Consider the following 18672-nt stretch of genomic DNA (forward strand, 5'->3'; position numbering starts at 1 on the left):
GCTTTCTTCCATGGCTTAAAAGAGGCATTACAAAAATTACCTCATGGATGATCACCTTCCCTTGAAATGAAGGGACTGAATCGTGCTTACCTAATTCATAGGAGCACTAGCACAGACCTACAGCATAAACCACTAAAAGCCTACCAGGAATCTGGATTATTCTAGGAAAAAAAAAAAAAGAACTATTACTATACAACACTGTACTTCAACATGATTGAATACCAAAGGTTCTACTATAAACCTTGCAGAGAGCTGCATGATGTGTGAGGATAAAAAAGGGAGGGAGGAATAATAAGGATTTAGTCATGATGCACTGGCAGACTTCAGTCACTGAAGAGCACAAATACAACCATTGGAACACCTTAAATTTGTAACAAGCTTGTAGACCACAAAATAAGAATCTTTTATTCTAACGTGGCTCATCTATAAAGATTTTATGTGGTTTTGAATAGGGAAGTTACGAAATAAAGCAGCCTATAGCAGGAGCTAACAAATCACACTTCCATGTTCATTCCCAGTCATTAACACCAAGACACTGCCTATAATGATAAATTTATCTTTTCTTCTGTGGCAGGAGCCAAAATATGTCAATATTTATAGAACAAGGCCTTCTTAAAAAAAAAAAAAAAGGCACAAATTATTCAGTTGTACAAATCAGCTCCAAAGCAACCTCTTTAAATTACTACCAACCATCCCCTGCTCTGCCAATCAAGTGATCACTTTGAAAAATCACCACCACCAACCAAACAAGATTTCCTACTGATTAGTCTTGCAACACTGTAGCACACTGAAAGTGCACTCCAATTAACAAACCATTATATTGACCTTAAAAAGAAACAACAAGAAGATATGTATAACATAGATACACATAATATCTATAAATATAAATAATAATTTATTACTTCTGAACTAGCTTATGAAAGTAGTTACAAACTCACTATATTCCTGCATATATGTGTTCTAGATAAATCATTGCCTACTTTGGCTACACATGTTCTAGCAGAACCAGCATGAAAACTTCAATCCACATGTAGAGTAGCAATAGGAAGACTCACTTTTGTCCTCAAAAATAAATATTTTACTTGAACGTAGGAGTTCTTATTTATTTTTACATACCTTTAGGCTAAGAAAGGAAAATGCCTGAATTAGAGACATGTAGTAACAAGAAATGGAAAACCATACTAATGGAATTTACTCTGGTTCAAAAATAAAGGTCTTGTGATGTTATCCCAGACAGCAACTGAAGGGAAAGGTGAAATAGGGCTTTCACTAAAAACAAGTTCTCACTTCTAACACACACATCACCTGCTCTGCACTCACAGAAGTCTCTGCAGACACTTCAGGATGAGTCAGTAGTGTACAAGCACCATAATCTGGCAAGAGCCAAATTCAAACTGTGCTGAGAAATGCAGATTTGTGTGAAGCAGCATATGCATTTCTGACACAGGGAAAATAGTGAACCCAACAGTCTCTAGCAGCAGGAAGTATTTAGGATTAGGGAAGCAGCACCTTCTCAATAGTTCTAATACTTCATTTTCGATGCATTTTCAGTCCTGTTCTCCCCTTATTCTCTCTGAAGATCATGTGCAGTGACACACACAATTAGAATGGATCAACCCAAGAAGATGTTGCTGACAGAAACCATCTTCCTCACCTCTTTCTGCACCAGTGTATACAGGACACTTTCCTGTTTTACAAATGTCTTCACTTCTCTCTATCAGGACTTTTCCCTGGAGGTTTCTGGTTTGGAACAGCTTCACACTATTTCCTTACTACTTACCCCTCTTTCTTTTTATATCACAAGCCATCTCTTCCATTTTCACACATAAAGATAACTGGTGCCACTTGAGAGGCAGCCACACAGCTCCTGATGTTTTCATAATCTAAACCTATTTCATAATCTAAATCTTGAGCTTTGTTAGTGTCCCCTACTAAAAATACCTTAAGATAACATAAGAGATTTTAAGAAACCCAGTAGTGGGTCTCCATTATCAAGAGCAACTCAAAGTCAGACATCTATCAGGAAATTACAGCCGGGCCTGTACATTTTTAGTCTGAGAATATTCTGATCTACGAGTATTAGATTTACTATTTTGGGCAACTTTGGCATATCTCAAATATAGAAGTGAAATATAACATAAAAAAAGCTTTTCTTTTTCGAGCTTTGAAGTTATTAGGCTCTGCAGTGTAAAACTTGGCATACACTAAGTAGTAAACCTTTCCCTGATAGATGGTGACAGCTCCTCGGTGTCTCCAACCCCCACTTGATGAGGGATTGTGCACTCAATCAACCCTAAGGGCTCCACTAAGACAAACCATCCATGGTGTCTGACCACACACACCCAGCCAGGTGCCAAAGCCAATAAGCAAATACTTGGAATAAACACTTCAGATTCCTCTCTGCAGACCCCAACGACCCATGGTATGAATAGTTACATTTAGCTAAATATACAACCCATTACCACAAAAACCATATATTTCCTGTGTAAAATCTATAGCCACAGAATATTTCTCTGTCTTTTCAAGACATCCTGTACTAGAATCCCAGAATAGCTACAGACTAAGGAAAAAAAAAAAAAGGAGATGTTGACCTATTTAATAGGGAATAAGCCAAGACATTGAAAACCACCACATGACCAACATTATCCATAGCAATCCTCATGTCTTATCTAGATACATCAAATGCACGACTCGTTATGTGGAATCTTCAGGGGTGTCTAGAGAAGAAAACTTATTTCTGTGCTGCTTAATGAACCTGCACCAATATTTTTAAAACAGTTTACAAGGGAACTGTTGGGATAAGGGATAAAGGGAAGAAAATTAGAATGGAAAACAGTGTTCATTGCTGTATATTGTCAAGGGGTCTACTCCAAAAATTAACTGAGATGAGAGTGAAATGTGACATGCCAGCGACCACTGCTTACTAAAAAAAGAAAAAAAAAGAAAAAAAGCTATTATTATTTGAAAATAATATTCTGACAATGAATGTTTAGGATTAAGGAAAAGAAAGCTCAGAAGAAAATGGAAGTACAGTAAGAAACACTTGGAAACTACCATGAGAACATTGCATTAGGCTCACTGCAATACAGCTAATCTTACATAACACCAAATTCATTAGCTCAGGAGAACCACTTTAGTAGCCTTCACACCTCTCCACCTTTGCTCTCCATTGTTACCTGAATAAGAAAACCTTCAGAAAATCTGTAGTATAAGCAGGATAAAGGATACACTCAACAATATTGCCTGGTCCAGAGACACGAGGGGAATTAGCCATAATCATCACTGTACTGCACAAAACCACTACCTGATTTAGATTTTCTTTGCAAAATACTAAGAAATTAGTCCAATTAGATACTTATCGACAATCACACAGTCCTGAAGTTCTCCCTTTTCTCATGTGCATTCAGTGCATTCCCCAGAGCTGGCAGCAATTATGTTCACAAGTACCAGTGCTTAGAAACTATTTCTGTAAACTAAGATATAAGTTAGTCCAAGTTCCTGACTGTAAAAGTAACCAGTTTACAGTTTCACACAAGAAACCTTTGTAAGGCACCTGTAAAGCCTGATTCACTGAGGTTTTTATGATGCCAAGTACTTATCACCTCTTTAAGAATTCAAAATCAACAATAACATTCTTGAACATCCTTAACACACATGGACTTTCTATAACAGCAACTCTAAATTCTCCTGTTCAACAAAGTGAAAACTTGAGGATTTATGTCATGACACTGGAGACAAGACTTTAGCCTGCAAAGTGGTACAAATGTACACGGAAAATGGAATATATCAAGACTGAACAAGAAATGTAATTCTAAAGTTAATATTAAAATTAGCAGAAATTAGCTCAAGATAAATAACTGTGATTATTCAGCCTTCCTTCCAGGCAGAAGTTTGGTCCCATCAACGTTAGTACATGACTCTAGGCAATGATCTGCCTTTGTGTAAAGTCAGTAGTGTTTGCCATGGCCACAAACAAAGTTACAGCAAGTCCATGCTCAGAAAAAAAGAGGTTCATAAATCAAAAAGATTCTTTCTGTGTCTCTCATTATCTCAGAAGGCTTTGCATGAGCCAGCATTCCATAGTACTCCTCCTGGTTTCTACTCCAAATTCTGGTGACTTTGCAAGTAAAAAGCCAAGGCCTTATATATGTATGTAAGTATTTTATTGCTTGCTTGTGTGCCTCTCCCCTCAGTCAGGTCAGGTCTCTCAGGGCATGTTAGTACTTGTTATGTTATACAGACCATCATAAAATCAAGTGTTACACATTACATTTTACAATTAAGTAGATTAAGACTATAATCTTGATCTGGAATCTCTTCTGACACTGCAAGTGAAAAAAAAATATGTAACATGATGATCTGGTTTTAAGAAATAGGTGACTTCTTAGAGTAAAATAAACTCAGGGCTTAAATGTTTTAGGCAAATTAGTAGGACAAAATTGTCTATACACTTCCCCACACCCACCTCCCCGAGTTCTGTAGATGGTCTGAAAACACTTTTCTCAGAAAGGTCAAATATTTCTTTATAGAAACACAATAAACTGACTACAGAATACTAAAAATAATACTCCATTATATAGTTAGTCTGTAAGTGTCAGATCACAGTATTCTGATATGCTATCACCTTTAACTGGAGACCAAATCTCTAGAAATCATTTAAAGAAACAAAGAAAAGGCTCCCAGGTACCTTTACAATCTTTTCATGAGAACCTTCCAGTTCTAAAGGGATGTGAGGATAAAACATTGATCACAATTCCATCAAGGAAACCCTTATCATTCCCTCACAGCTCATGGCTGTCTAAGATATAACTCTGTACATCCCTCTCTCTCCTACCCACAGTTCTTTCAATGGAAAGTAGTGGTTTAAAATACAATGCAATTTTCTTCCTCTGCACTTAAAGCTCCCGAAGGTAGAATACTAGATTACAAGTTTAGTGATACAAAGTCTGGAAGCTCCTTTTAGCCACTTAGAAACAGCTCACAAGTTGCATGAGGTAAAGTTACTCAGTTTTCCTGGTATGCTGAAGAAAAGCACTCTGGAGCTCTGTCACCAGCACCTCCCTGTCTCCTGTACAGTAAAACCACCTGTAATGTCCTCAAATCAGGCTGAGGGTTGTATTTTATGTTACGAAAAAACTCCTGCACATCACACAAGGCATCCAGTTTGGGAATAAATGTTTGCCAATTCCTTCAGTGCAACATGGCTGAGAACCCAAACATGACACTGAGAAATTAAATATTTCAGGAGTAGAATGATATTAAAGTAACTGATAAGTTTCCAAATATTATTTTCAAATGCAGGCTTACAACTACAGCAATAAGCCTAAAATCACCTTTTTATTATTTAGAAAGATGTTTCCTTGAAATCTCTTAAAACGTAGTGGAAATTTTGCTTCAAACAAACTTACATTCACTAACATTTCACAAAAGCATTTATTTTGGGTCACTTGCTGCTACCTTGTTTCAGTGTCTTTATTTTGGTCTTCATTAATATGTTCCCCAGGAGTATTAGGCCAAATTATGTATCCTTAACCAAGTAAAATGCAAATTAAGATAAAAACTTCAAAACTTGACCCCAAACATTTCCAAATAAGAACAGTCAATGTTAGAAAAGTTTCATCTAAGCCAAGAACAGCTTCTCCTGAAGTATGAATCTGAGATTTCTCCAATTTTTTCCACACCTCATGAGTGTCCCAAGTGATGAAAGTGAAACACAGAAAGTGTCAAGTTATTATGTTCTGAACAAGTTCAGTATTCAAGCAAGTCAGTTGTAAGTATTTAGATAAGAAAAACAAACATCCTGGGAAAATGAAACCTGTAAAATCATCAACTCAGTCATCACCATCCAAAATAATGACAGGCTACAAAAAAACCTGGTAAGTTTTGAACACACACAGAAGTCAAAGCCTCTTTTTTTGTTTTTAATAGGCAGGGCACTGTTAGGACAAAAAAGCACCTTTTTTTTTTTTTTTTTAATATGGCACAAGCAAAATTGAACCCTGATGGGCACAGAGCTAGGGTAAAGCCCAGACTTGGGTTAAAGCTGCAGACCCAGGTTTGGCCCCAGGCCCCGGTTCGGCCCCAGGCCCCGGTTCAGCCCCAGGCCCGGGTTCAGCCCCAGGCCCGGGTTCAGCCCCAGGCCCCGGTTCAGCCCCAGGCCCGGGTTCAGCCCCAGGCCCGGGTTCAGCCCCAGGCCCCGGTTCGGCCCCAGGCCCCGGTTCAGCCCCAGGCCCGGGTTCAGCCCCAGGCCCCGGTTCAGCCCCAGGCCCCGGTTCGGCCCCAGGCCCCGGTTCAGCCCCAGGCCCCGGTTCAGCCCCAGGCCCCGGTTCAGCCCCAGGCCGCTTCAGGCGCTGTCTCGGCCCCGAGGGTGCGGTGAGCGCGCGCGGCCGGCAGGGGGCGCCATTGCTCGCGGGAAGGCGGCGGGGCCCGAGCGGGCCCGGAGCTGCGGCAGGAGCGGCCTCGGGATCCAGCGGGATCCACCGGGATCCAGCGGGATCCACCGGGATCCAGCGGGATCCACCGCTCCCGATCCACCGGGATACAGCGGGATACGCCGGGATACAGCGGGAACCACCGCTCCCGATCCACCGGGATACAGCGGGATACGCCGGGATACAGCGGGAACCACCGCTCCCGATCCACCGGGATACAGCGGGATACGCCGGGATACAGCGGGAACCACCGCTCCCGATCCACTGGGATAAAGCGGGAACCACCGCTCCCGATCCACTGGGATAAAGCGGGAACCACCGCTCCCGATCCACCGGGATAAAGCGGGAACCACCGCTCACGATCCACTGGGATAAAGCGGGAACCACCGCTCCCGATCCACCGGGATCCACCGGCATCCACCGTTCCCGATCCACCGGGATCCACCGGCATCCATCGCTCCCGCGGACCCCGCTTCTCCCCCCCGCCCCGCACCCTCCACCCCCGACCCCCGGGACCGGCGGCACGCGGGGCACGAGGCCGCGCGGGGCCCGCGGGCACCGCTCCGCCCACCCCCACCCCAAATACTCACCATATTGACTTCCGAGACCATATCTATACTGGCAATGTCTATGTTCATGCCCACAGCCACTGGGGGACCTGCAAACCGACAAGATGGTCCGCAATGTGATCTCTATGAACTTAACTCATTCTTACCAGAGTTCGCTGGTGAAGGCAGCGTACACATGAAACGTCGTTTAAGCATAACCAGAAACTCAGGAGGAAGGCAAGAAGTGCTCCCCACTCCTTCCCGCCCCCCCGGCGAGCCGCTGGTCCCGCGGGACCGAGCCGTGCCCGGGCTTACCGGGCTCACCCCCCGTGGGACCGAGCCGTGCCCACCGAGCCGTGCCCACCGAGCCGTGCCCACCGAGCCGTGCCCGGGCTCACCCCGCGCCCCACAGCCCGGCCGTGCTTTATGTAACCGGCACACACGTGCTGGCACCGGGGCCCCGCTCCGCTCCCTCCCCGGCCGCCGCCCGCCCGACACCCCCAGCCACCGAGCCCCGAGGGACGGATGGGGGGGACAAGGGATCACCCCCAGCGAACACGTCCGAAATAAACAAACTAGTTCGAAGCAGGAGCACGCAGGGGGTTAAATGGCATTTCTGTATCAGTTAACAGCACATCTTGTACTCAAAAATAGTACCTGTGATCACAGGCATATTGTGCTGAAAGGAACAAAGGTTGGGTAAACTTAAGAGAGATTTGCATCTCGATAAAACCAGTTAAACGAGGGTTTAATTACGGGTTAATAAAGTATCAGCACACACAAAAAATGAGGGACCGATTACGAATATGCAAGCGATTTAAGTGATCGCATTAAGAGCATCCTGTGCTAAGAAAATTAACAATGGGCTTAACTTTGGGATCAGCTTGAGAAAATGGCAACACCCTCCCCCCCAAAGCAACAGCATCCACAACACGTTTGAACCCCCCCCACACCAAAGGTACACAGCCCGGATATGCAACCTCTCTTATTCAAAAGCAGTCAAATTACCTCCAAAATCGGGCCTCAAGCGAATATCATAGCCCTTCAGCAGTCTATCCACGGTCTCTTTTACCAGTGACATATTACTAGGGTCATTGACACTAAAGGAAAAAAAAGAACAATACCATATTATTCCTGATTTCTCAGCCCCCAGCTGTACATTCCTCTCAGCAGCAGCATGCACTGCAATTCAAAGTAAAGGAAAAGAGATACCTTCATCGCTTACCTCTGTGCACACACCGCGGCTATTATTAAAGGGAATGACCAAATCCCAAAGTAACCCTTTCTCCGGACTCTCAGCATCCCTTTAGCTTTTGATATGATTTAGGGTTTCAGTGAAGAGAAGAAGAGATCCAACTTATTCTGGCCAGTGCAGTAATTCTAATGTGAAGCGCATGCGCACGGCGTACCACAACATCAAAAGGAGCAGTGGTTGCTGCTGGAGATGGAGCAAATTTCCTTGCCAGAAAAAAAAATTAAAGGGGAAGAAGGAAATGCATTATTTAAAAAAAAAAAAACCAACCAAACAAAACTCATCCACAGGAGGATCCAGTATATTTTTGTTGTCCTTTTTGTTAGTATAGAATATAAATCACAGCAAGAAGAGAAGTTTCAGGAGTTGCAGGGTACGGCGGCTTTGCAACCTAGTTCAGGGGAGGTGGGGGCTGGACGGACTCGGCTTAGGCAGAGGGAGAATAGGTTAAAAAGGGGAATGCACAGCGTACGTATGGGGGCAGGTGCGGGAGAGAGGGGGCAGCTTAACTTTTTGGTCCCTGGAAAGAACCTCCTGAAGCGAGGAGAGGTGCGGGTGAAGGAGCCGGTGCTGGCAACGGGGGCGGGCGGGGGGGAGGAGGGGAGATGGGCGCCTACAGTATTTCTCACGGAGAAAAAAAAATGATGACGAATAGTTTCTTGTAAGAGAGGATTAGGCTGTTTCTTCCGTTCCTGCGATGCCAGGCGCTATTCCAGGAGCAGAGGCGCTGGGGACCGAGGGGGTCATTGGCTGGTGCCCGAGGGGCGGGCGCGGAGCCCCCCGGCCCCGCTCCCCCGGAGCCTTTGCCACATCCCGACCGATATTTAACCCGGGGATGCAAGTTCTTCAGGGAGAGCGAGACCTGACCACGGAGCTGGGGGAGGGAGGGGAGCCGAGGGGAAGAAAAACACCACCCTGCAAGGCTTTCAGTGACCATCCAGACCCGGTGTAGGTGTATAAGCCCACTTACCTTACCGGGTAAAACACCCAAGCTCTTCAAATGCAGCGTGTGATCCAGTTAATGCCTCGGAAGAAACAGGCGACGAGCGAGAAGCTGATCTGGGGATGCTTTGAGTGACATTTAAATCCTGAGCACAAAAAAAGATTGAAAGGAGAAGGAGAAGGGAAAAACCAGACTCCCGAAAAACAACAAACAGAGGAGCTAAATTATTCTTCGCAAATGTGCTTTGTGCTCGTCGGTCTTCACACCACCTCCTCCTCCTCACGCACACAGCCCCGGCCCCGCGGTCTGTGCTGCTCCACAGAGCCCAGCTGGGCGGGCACCGGCTGCGGCCGGCCCGGGTGCGCGGGCAAGGGATTGGGAACACTTGGGGCGGCAATTAACAAAAGAAACATTTAACTCGCTGCAGGAGGGTGGAGGAGCGGGGGAAAAAAAAAAAAAAAAAAAAAAAAGGAAGGAGAGAAACAAGAGAAAACGGCGGGTGGTGGGGGAGGGACAAGGGTGAGGGTGTTGCACAGCGGGTGAGGTGGGCTGGGGAGCCCGGCAGGGCTCGGTGCCGGCGCGGGGCTGAGGCGCTCCGGAGCTCCCTGCCCTGCCCTGCCCTGCCCTGCCCTGCCCCTCCCGCACCCCCGGAGAGCGGCGGGGCCGCCCCTGAGCGCGGGGGTGCCCGGCCCGGCCCCGGCCCAGCCCCAGCCCGGCCCCAGCCCGCACCCCGCGCACCCGGCCCGGCTGAGGGAGCGCCGGGGGGCCCAGGGCCGGGGGGCTGCGCGGGCGGACGGGGCGGCGGCTCCCGGGGAAGGGCTGAGGGAGGCGGGGGGTGAAGCCTCACCTGGGGGGCGGAGAGGGGGGAGCGCTGCCCCCGAGAGACGGCGGAGCCGCTAAAAGGAGCGAACAGGGAGAGCCTGGCGCAGCCGGCAGCCCGCGGAGCTGGCAGCCATTGAACACGGCCCGGCGGAGCCGCGGCTGGAGCGCTCGGCAGCGGGGGAGCCCCTCAGCCCCCCTGCCCCCGGAGCTGCCCCTCAGCCCCCCTGCCCCCGGAGCTGCCCCTCAGCCCTCTCTGCCCCCGGAGCTGCCCCTCAGCCCTCTCTGCCCCCGGAGCTGCCCCTCAGCCCTCTCTGCCCCCGGAGCTGCCCCTCAGCCCCCCTGCCCCCGGAGCTGCCCCTGTGCCCCGGCAGCGCTCGCCCCGCCCCGCTGTGCCTTCGAGCTCCAGGGAGCGCCTGCTTGGGCTTTTCTTACAGCACCGAGCACCCAAACACATCTTCTGGGGGGCTGGGGGCAATTCCTCAGACGTATTTGTACCGCCTTCTCCTGTTTGTCACAATTGGAATTACACAAAGTGAGAAAATACACTTTTACCAGCTGAAATTGCCAAGCGTGTATGTGTGATAAATGTGTCCCATTCGTGTATTGACAAGAAAAAAACCCAAACACGTTAAAGAAACGTTTAAGGATTTTTAAAACAGCAACCCCCCAAGCCCCACCTCGTGTTCCAGCTCTGCTCGCGGCCGATGCTCCAGAGCCGCTCTCCTGCTCGCCAGCGGAGGTTTCTGTTCTCACACGGCCAGGCTGCCTCACCGCCAAACCTCCTGAAATTTAGCCCTGAAAGGAAGATGGTGGATACGCTGTGCAATGAATCATTTTACTTTAGATCTATAATAGGCACTTTTTTTCTCCTGCAATCATATGATAAGAGCAGGAGGTCTCAAGATAAAACACTGATCCTGCCCTGTGAAATTCACCTGCAAATGCTAACTTGGGACTACAGTTGACACTCCTGATTTCTGAGCCGTTTCCGAGCCTCTGCTATTAATTGCCATTACAGCACAGAAATGTGTCATTCACCACGCCTGATTATGAACGAGATACCAACATGAACCTGCTGCTGAAGGCTGGTAATATTCAGTGCTGCACTGACAGGAAGTTTTGATTTACATATCAACTCAAACTCAGGGGCAGAAAAGTAACACATTTTCACTGAATGTCAGAATAGTACACAAAAAGAATGCAAGCTATGCCAAAATATCTGGCATTTGTTCTTTGCACTGGTATATGCAGGGAACACTTGTTCTGGGCCCAGAGCACCACTGTGCCATGTGTAGTGAAACCTACTCTCAGTCTGGCTCTTCCAGAAAAAAGGAACTGAACATATCTCCAATGAATTCAATACATGTGGATATTACTGTGTATTGTTGTGGAAAATTAAAGTATATCCTTGGGTTTGGGAAGGGTAAAGGCACTACTGAACCATGTTTGGGATGATCTGCATAACTCAATATGGCTGTAAATGCACCACTGTCTAAAGGGGTCTATTAGCACCACTGCAGGCTCTGTGTGCCCAGACCAGCCTGTGACACAACATCATTATGTACTGACAGAATACAGTGTCATACAATACTTTGCCTTTTGCAAAGGTTCTCATACTTTGCCATGCACTTTGACATTACTACTCTTTCTCTGACCACAGGGTTCTGATCTGTCTCTGCCATTTAAAATTGCTTATCGCCTTCAAAATCTCTCATTTATTTTAAGCAACTTGTCAAAGAAATCATTCCCCTCTTTTTCTCACTTGTGTCTGTGTGTTTGATTGAAAACTAGAGGAAGTAACTGGTGTGAACACCAGTATTGGCAAGGTGCAGAGCCGTTCATGTGACGTGTTTAGGGATTGCTGAGACTTTGGGTGTCTTACAATGGGCAAATAACCTGTTTCCCAGCTGGATATGGTACTTGTAGCTCTAAAAATATCTCAATTAGACTACAAGTACTGTAATCTCACAGAGAAGCCAACAAAGATGGTCATATTTTAAACAGCAATTGTAGATTATTTTGATTCTTAGCTTTCAAGATTGAGGAGTGCAAAAAACCAGCCCCCGAGCTGAAATCCTCTATACTTGCCCTTGCTGGGCAGTGTGTGACACTGAGAAAGAAATGGGCTGGAAAGGAACATCGTACTTCACTCGTCAGCCCTTGACTGTGGCAGTATTTTCCTGTCACAAGTAATATCCCAGGCCACATACTAAGAATTCCAGAGGATTTTCAAATGGCTTTCTGTAAATGTATAGACTATGCAAAAATAAGCTTTCAGGTAGAGTAAGAATTTCAAGATAGATTCTCAAGTGATCCAGTCACTCCAGTCAGTAGAGACAGAAGAGATGCTGATTGATGGCAGCCCAAGAACAGTAGCCCTGTATCACAAGTAATGTGACTAACAAGTGCAAAATCCCACATAAAAAAAGATTCTTTTCACTGCACCTGAACAGGCTGGTATGAATACAGTTCTATGGAAGTGATGTTTCCAGAGCTTTTGAGCATTTGGATGAGATGCAGTAGTACAGAAACACTCAGGTGAAAGTTGATTCCAGGTATCAAATAAGACATAATTCTCTAATTTACAGAAGAATGTTAATAATAAAATATTTTGATACATGATTTCAATTTCCAACTCCTGTAAAGTCATAAATTCACGTAAAAGAAAACAAAATATAGTCAACCCTTGTAGAAATTTTCTGAACAAGGTTTCAATATACCTTATCTTGTTTCACTTGTCATTTTAGGTCTTCAGATCTAGGGTGTCCCAGTCCATGCATCACACAGCATCCCATTAGCAATCAGTCTGTCAGCATAGAGATCCCTGTTACATCACATACACAGAAAAATTATTCATGCAGGTGTGCCTTGATGCTGCTTTTCATGGGCAGTGGAATTCACTTTTGCATAGTGACAATCTTCTGGGATTTACAGGTTGACATCAACTTCAGCTTCCATGTATCTGAGAGAATCCAAATTGGCAAATTTATTGACAAAAGCAATAGGGGATGACCTGCCAGTTATACTGCTCTTGGCCCTTAAAAAACTATGAAATTATTAGTATTGTGCAGAAACTGAGTTTGATAAGTTGCTTAGGAATCAAGTACCACTTGGTACAAGCATGAGCTTCACTTAATTGTAAGAGAAGAGCAAATGGGAGGGGCAATTAATAATCACTTACTGGTTTGCATAATTATATAGGATTTGATTTGCTGGAGCTCCTGTTTCTGTCCCTCACTGTGTGCAGCTCCACAGGGTTCCAGGCACTGTACGGGAGAACTTCCCAGTTCATGACCGAGGCTGTGCTTTAGGAGTCAAAGACCTGCTATATCTTTTAACAGAAATCTTTTGTGTAGTTTGAGATCAGCAGATCTTAGATGTATATTGAAGAAAGTCTTTTAATGTGAAGTTGAATTACAGGTTAAAAAAAAAAAGGTTGTGTGAGGCATTCCCAAGTGCTTTGATTGCAGCCAATTGTCAGTAACTCAGTGGGGAAACACAGAACGCCTGGCACCTGGATTGAGATCTACAGTCCTCTTAGCACATCAGGAAAGCTCCACAAAAAGCCCTGTTTCCTTCAAAGTGGTAGAATAAATTAGTTTCAGAGCTATATAGACAGCAATTTTTTAATTCCTCAGTTTTAGCTACGTGGGCACTTAGATAGCTGGAAATACCTGCAGTGTACACACCCTTTGATAGGAAGGCAGGGCACAGTGAGGGATTGCATAGGGTAAGGATACTAAAACACTTAAAAGACAGCAAAAAATGTCCACCAAGATTATGTCACTCTGTGTCTAAATCTCCTCCATGCTGTTTGTGTAAGATTCAGCCCTGAAAGAGACTGCAGAAACCTGTTATTAAATTAATGGAGTGGCATTTGTCTGCATCAGCTGATTGCAGGATTTGATCTTCCTTTCTAAGCTCTCTTGGACAGAGAGTTAGTTTCCTAAATTTTTTATGCTGGGTAATACATTCCAAAATAGTGCTGTAAAAAATATCTGAGGGTTCTAAAACTGTTAGGTTAGAAGCTTTTGATAAAAACAATATTTTCTTTCTAAAGCCATGTAGCTTCAAACATCAGTCCTGGGACTGGTATAACTGCCTGCAAGTTTTAAGATGAAAATGGAAATCTACCTAGTTTGAGCTGGATTTTTCTTTAGCTGGAAGGACTTCACTTCTTCAGAGAACTCTTCCTCCTCATTACCACCACTTTGAACAGGTGAGGGGACAACAGGGGGGCAATTCAATAGAAAGAATCTAAGAAGTACTATCAGTGGATATAAGCAATACTCAAACTGCTCTCCAGGCAGAGGTTTTCAGCAAGAGCTGGAGCACACATGTCTGTATCTCACTGTAAAACAGATTCCAATTGTCCTTTTGTTGGTGTTCTAGAATACAAGATGAAACTTTTACTTCAAGCCTTCTTCCAGCCTAGAGAAAACACAGTGCTCTTCATTGTCTTTCACCTTCTTTCATGCCCATCCCAGAAGTGCTTGTGTCAATAATCCTGTTCTTTACTTGCTGTTCTAAAACCTCAACTAGTCCTGGTGAGGAGGAGATGTTCCCCAGTGCTGCAGTAAGAAGAAATACATGTTTTGTAGCACATTTTGCCCCTGACTGATCCTTTGGTCTGCAGGCCGAATGTTTAATGGAATTGATCCTTGTTTTACATGTGATCTGCCTCTGTTTACAGTGCTAGAAGGTAGAAATCTCACTGACAGCTGTTTCTGTTCAGCAGCAATTACCAATTCTGAATGGAGCAGTTTTGCTGAGTTGAGAATGTTTTCAAAGAGCTGCATCACCCTCCACAGAAAGAGGAAAACCACTCAAACCAACAACAAAACTAGCTGTGGAATAATCCCTCTCAAGAAACTATATACAGGACACAAACTTGTAATACTGTCAGTATTTACCATTGCATCCAAGGATCTCTCTCAAATACTTCAGTGTTGCTGTGGATCTTTCATCCAACTATGACCTGGAAGAGACTCACTGGTGCAAAGCAGTCAGTTTGTGCAGTATTGCTGTGCCAGGTTCCCAGGTGAGGTGGGTGAAGCACATCCTGGCTGAGCACCCAGGTCCTGCTGAAATTAATGGCAAAATCCACATTCAGCTCAGGAACAGCAACTCCAAGGCCCATCATACAAAGCACTAAATGTTAGAAAACTGGAAGAGGCCCAAGAGTCATGATTATTCAATAACTTCTTAGCAATCTGGTCTCTACCATATTTCCAGGGAGATGAAAAAGAAATACTTTGGAATTTTTGTCTAATGATGGAAATAAAAACATTCTCACATTCTTACATTTTTTGAAGCTACAGCTTTCAAAATAGAGGATGTGTCTTATCGTGGAGGTCAGAGACTGTTACAGGTGCGTTCCATCCTCAAGCAGTGGTCGGGTGGCTCAGAGAGGGTTTGAAGCCATTCTGAATTTGTTCTGAGTGACCTTCTCCCTAATGCCTGGGGACAAACCATGTCTGTTCCCCACAGGCCAGCATAAGGTCACTGTAACAACTACTACTGATCACTTTTCCAGACATGGACATTTCAGTGAAATCTTAAGCAAGGCAATAAAATTGTCTTCAGAGCCACTTTGAAGAGCTGCTTTGAGTTTGACCAGCATCTTCCCAGCATTAGTCCCTATTCTGACATCTTACACTTAGTCAAAAATACAGTTGACACTGTCACAACTTATTTTTGAGGCTATGGGTAAGAGTTTTCTTTTCAGGACAAGGCTGATGGATGTTGCTGTCATTCATTCATTCATTTGCAATTTTTTTCTTTTCTGAACCAGCACTTTTCTGATGCTGCTGTATGAACCCATATCCCACAGGGGAACATGCCATATGCACAGGAGATTTGTCCATTACTGCCACGTATAATTATGCAAGAATGACCTCTTTTTTCCTTAAGGTTATTACAATGTAAAAGTTTATGATGATCTAATTTATACTGCCTCTACAATCAACATGGTTCTTTCACCATTTCTACACTTCAGAGTGGGTTTTAAGGAAAAAAGCCCAAACAACTACCTTCCATTTCCTTCTTCTACTTCCTCACTTTCAGACATTCTCATAATAAATTTACTTGCCACAACAAACTTCTCTTTTGCATGGAATGAAAGCGCTCATGTGTCATTCTTTGAATCTCCTCACTAGTAACCCTGTCTTTCTTTTAAGAGAAGGATTTTCAAATTCTCATTCCTACAGCCAGTAACTGAGCAGATAAATGGTGAACAGTATAATAAATCCTTTTGAAATAGATGCATTAGTACAAGAAATAAAAAACAACATCTGCAAACAGGAGAAGATTTAAGGTAAGCTTCACAGGGTTTAGGGAAAAGTTTACACTTCTGAAACATGACAAGATAAATATTTTCAGCCAATAACAAAAGACACAAATATATAAACAGAAATCAGGGTCTGTGTAAACATTTGGGAACACAGAGTGTGTTTTTATGGTATATACGAAGTTAGAGGGGCAGGTGCCCTGAATCCTGAAAAGAAACACTGGAATTTCAAGTCCAAGGTTGTTTATGAATGTGACCTGCAGCCCTTCTTTGCATCACCTCGATGGCAGTGACTCTCTTAATGCCCTCGTGTGTCCAGTCCAGCAGCAAAGGTGTGGAAGGTCCCAGCAGGTGAAGTTGTCTTTTCCCAGCACACTGAGTTTGTGGCTCAGTGTGACACGAGAAGGGCATCGTGTCCCTCCCCACCCCAACATTGCTGCCTTTCTTTCCTTCACTAGATGGGCACTGGGACATTGGATTTCTGTTCCTGGGCACCTGAGAGAGAACTCTTAGAATAAGATGGTCTTTTGGGGCCAATTTATCTGTGGGTCCTATGTCAGAGTCTAGACAGGCCCACACTGCACGACAGCGTGACCCGGGGGGAGAACACCCACACAGCTGAGTGCTTGCTGGTCTTTGCAGAGATTAGAACAATCTTTAACAAAGTGTGTTAGGACAACTATCAAACCAAGTATAAATGAGCTGTATGTCACATCACAACAGAAATTAGAAAGACAAGAGAAAAGGCTATTCCTGACTTTGTCTTAAGTAATTTTCTGAAATCGTTCCTGTAAATATGATTGACCTGGTAAAGGAAAAAGCCCTTAATATAATTAAATTTGACATGTTTTGTAAGATCAAACTAAGCAGTAGTTTGCAATATTGAAATTCAGGAGCCAGATTCTGTTCAAATGAGTGGGCTATAACAGTTTGAAAGACAATGAAGTAAAAGGAACAGAGAACTAAAATCCATAGGAAGCAGCCTGGAAACCATGCTGTTAGACAGTCAGGGGAGAGCTCTGAAAACTCCTCTTTATCAAATGGTCAAAATGCAGTGGACAGAGCAGGTACTGAAGGGGTTTAAATGTAAAGTTTGTAGGCCTTCAAGCCACTTTTTCTGAATGGAACTCAAATTATGGCAGCAAGTAAAATTCTAAAGCATGGCTGCCTAAGAGGCTACAATTCCAATATGACTGCCAAAAATAAGAACAAAATATAGTACAAAACAAACTTTGGAAGCTTAGCAGAATGCATGTGGGATGTCAGTACCCCTAGAGACCTTTCAGTGAGACAATCTTTTCTACTTAGCTCTTCAGACACAGTGAATAGAAGGAACTCAGAGCAGTGAAGTAGAACAGCTTTTGAGGCATTCCCGAAGATACAGGTATCAAAAAGTCTGAGCAGCAGATATATTAAGAAGACTGAAGGAGTGCATTGCCTCTGAATTTGTACCTTTCAAAAACACATCAACTCTCCTGTATCCTTGGTGGGGCTTCCTGTGGAACTATGCTCAGCCCAGGTGTCGGGAGCTCAGCCCCAGCAGCACGAGCTCAGCAGGCACTGACGAGTCAGGCTGAGCCCAGAGAGCCCTGCAGGCCTTGCCAGGCTCAGCCCTGGCTGCTGGGGCTCAGCCCTGGCATCTGCAGCTCCCCCCAGCCTAAAGGGTTCCCTTCCTCTTGTCCCTGCACTGCAGAGCCCCCCAAAAGCTGCATTTTGCCCCTGTGTGCAGGTGTCAATGTGCTGGAACACCAGCCAGCGTTGGGGGTGACCAGATACACAGATCCTGTGCTGGGGCATCTCCTAATTACACCTCTCTGTATGTATATACACAGAAAATATACCTGTATCATCTCCTCTGGCTTTTTCCTTGCTTTGCTTCAGCTGAAAGTTGTATGTTATGCACAAAACAACTGAATCATGAATAACAAAGGCATGTTATTTAATTCCTTTAGTGGAGACCAGCAATTACTGTATACTGACTGTTCAAGGCTGTTATTTTTGTAAACAAGAAAGAAACTAAATGAGCATAGAATTTATCATTAGGAAATGGTCTCGTGTTCAATTAATACACATTCAAGAGAGCCCCATGTGCATGTGCTCTAGTCAGTGAAGTGCTGCAGGAAAATAGGAAGAGCTCTCCCAGGGTGCAGCACACCCTGCTTTCCCTGCCATATGCCTTCTAAATATGTTCCTCTGTGTCACTGCACTCACAAACCAACTTGCTGATTCCTGGCAAATTGATTCTGATACACTCAAAACATACAATTCCTAAAGAATAGGTTTGCTCATTAAAAAGAGAAACAAACCTCCAAACCAAACAAACAAAGAGAACCACCCTTATAAAAGTAATAAGTAAATTCTGGCAGCAGATATATATACTTTCAAAA

General features: G+C 44.6%; 1 protein-coding gene across 6 annotated transcripts in view; it reads right to left on the minus strand.

Annotated features, from left to right (window-relative positions):
* GABRB2 (gamma-aminobutyric acid type A receptor subunit beta2) overlaps positions 1 to 18672 on the minus strand; it is a 149319-nt gene that overhangs the window by 109431 nt on the left and 21216 nt on the right. The window contains exons 2-8 of one of the 6 annotated variants that reach the window (XM_051794118.1): positions 14910 to 15080; positions 12717 to 12820; positions 10674 to 10791; positions 9202 to 9319; positions 8205 to 8437; positions 7988 to 8079; positions 7022 to 7089 (exon numbers count right to left, since the gene is read on the minus strand). In XM_051794118.1, coding sequence (XP_051650078.1) covers positions 7022 to 7089; positions 7988 to 8079; positions 8205 to 8281 — 237 coding nt within the window. In that variant the 5' untranslated portion in view covers positions 8282 to 8437; positions 9202 to 9319; positions 10674 to 10791; positions 12717 to 12820; positions 14910 to 15080. Of the gene's footprint in view, positions 1 to 7021; positions 7090 to 7987; positions 8080 to 8204; positions 8438 to 9201; positions 9320 to 10021; positions 10214 to 10673; positions 10792 to 12716; positions 12821 to 14909; positions 15081 to 18672 lie in introns of those variants that run through there. The other 5 variants (XM_051794114.1, XM_051794113.1, XM_051794117.1 and 2 more) reach the window with 5 other exon arrangements.

This window comes from Manacus candei, unplaced genomic scaffold, assembly GCF_025592945.1.
Source record: "Manacus candei isolate 608988 ecotype Guabito, Panama unplaced genomic scaffold, ASM2559294v1 h1tg000037l, whole genome shotgun sequence".
Lineage (NCBI taxonomy): Eukaryota > Metazoa > Chordata > Aves > Passeriformes > Pipridae > Manacus > Manacus candei.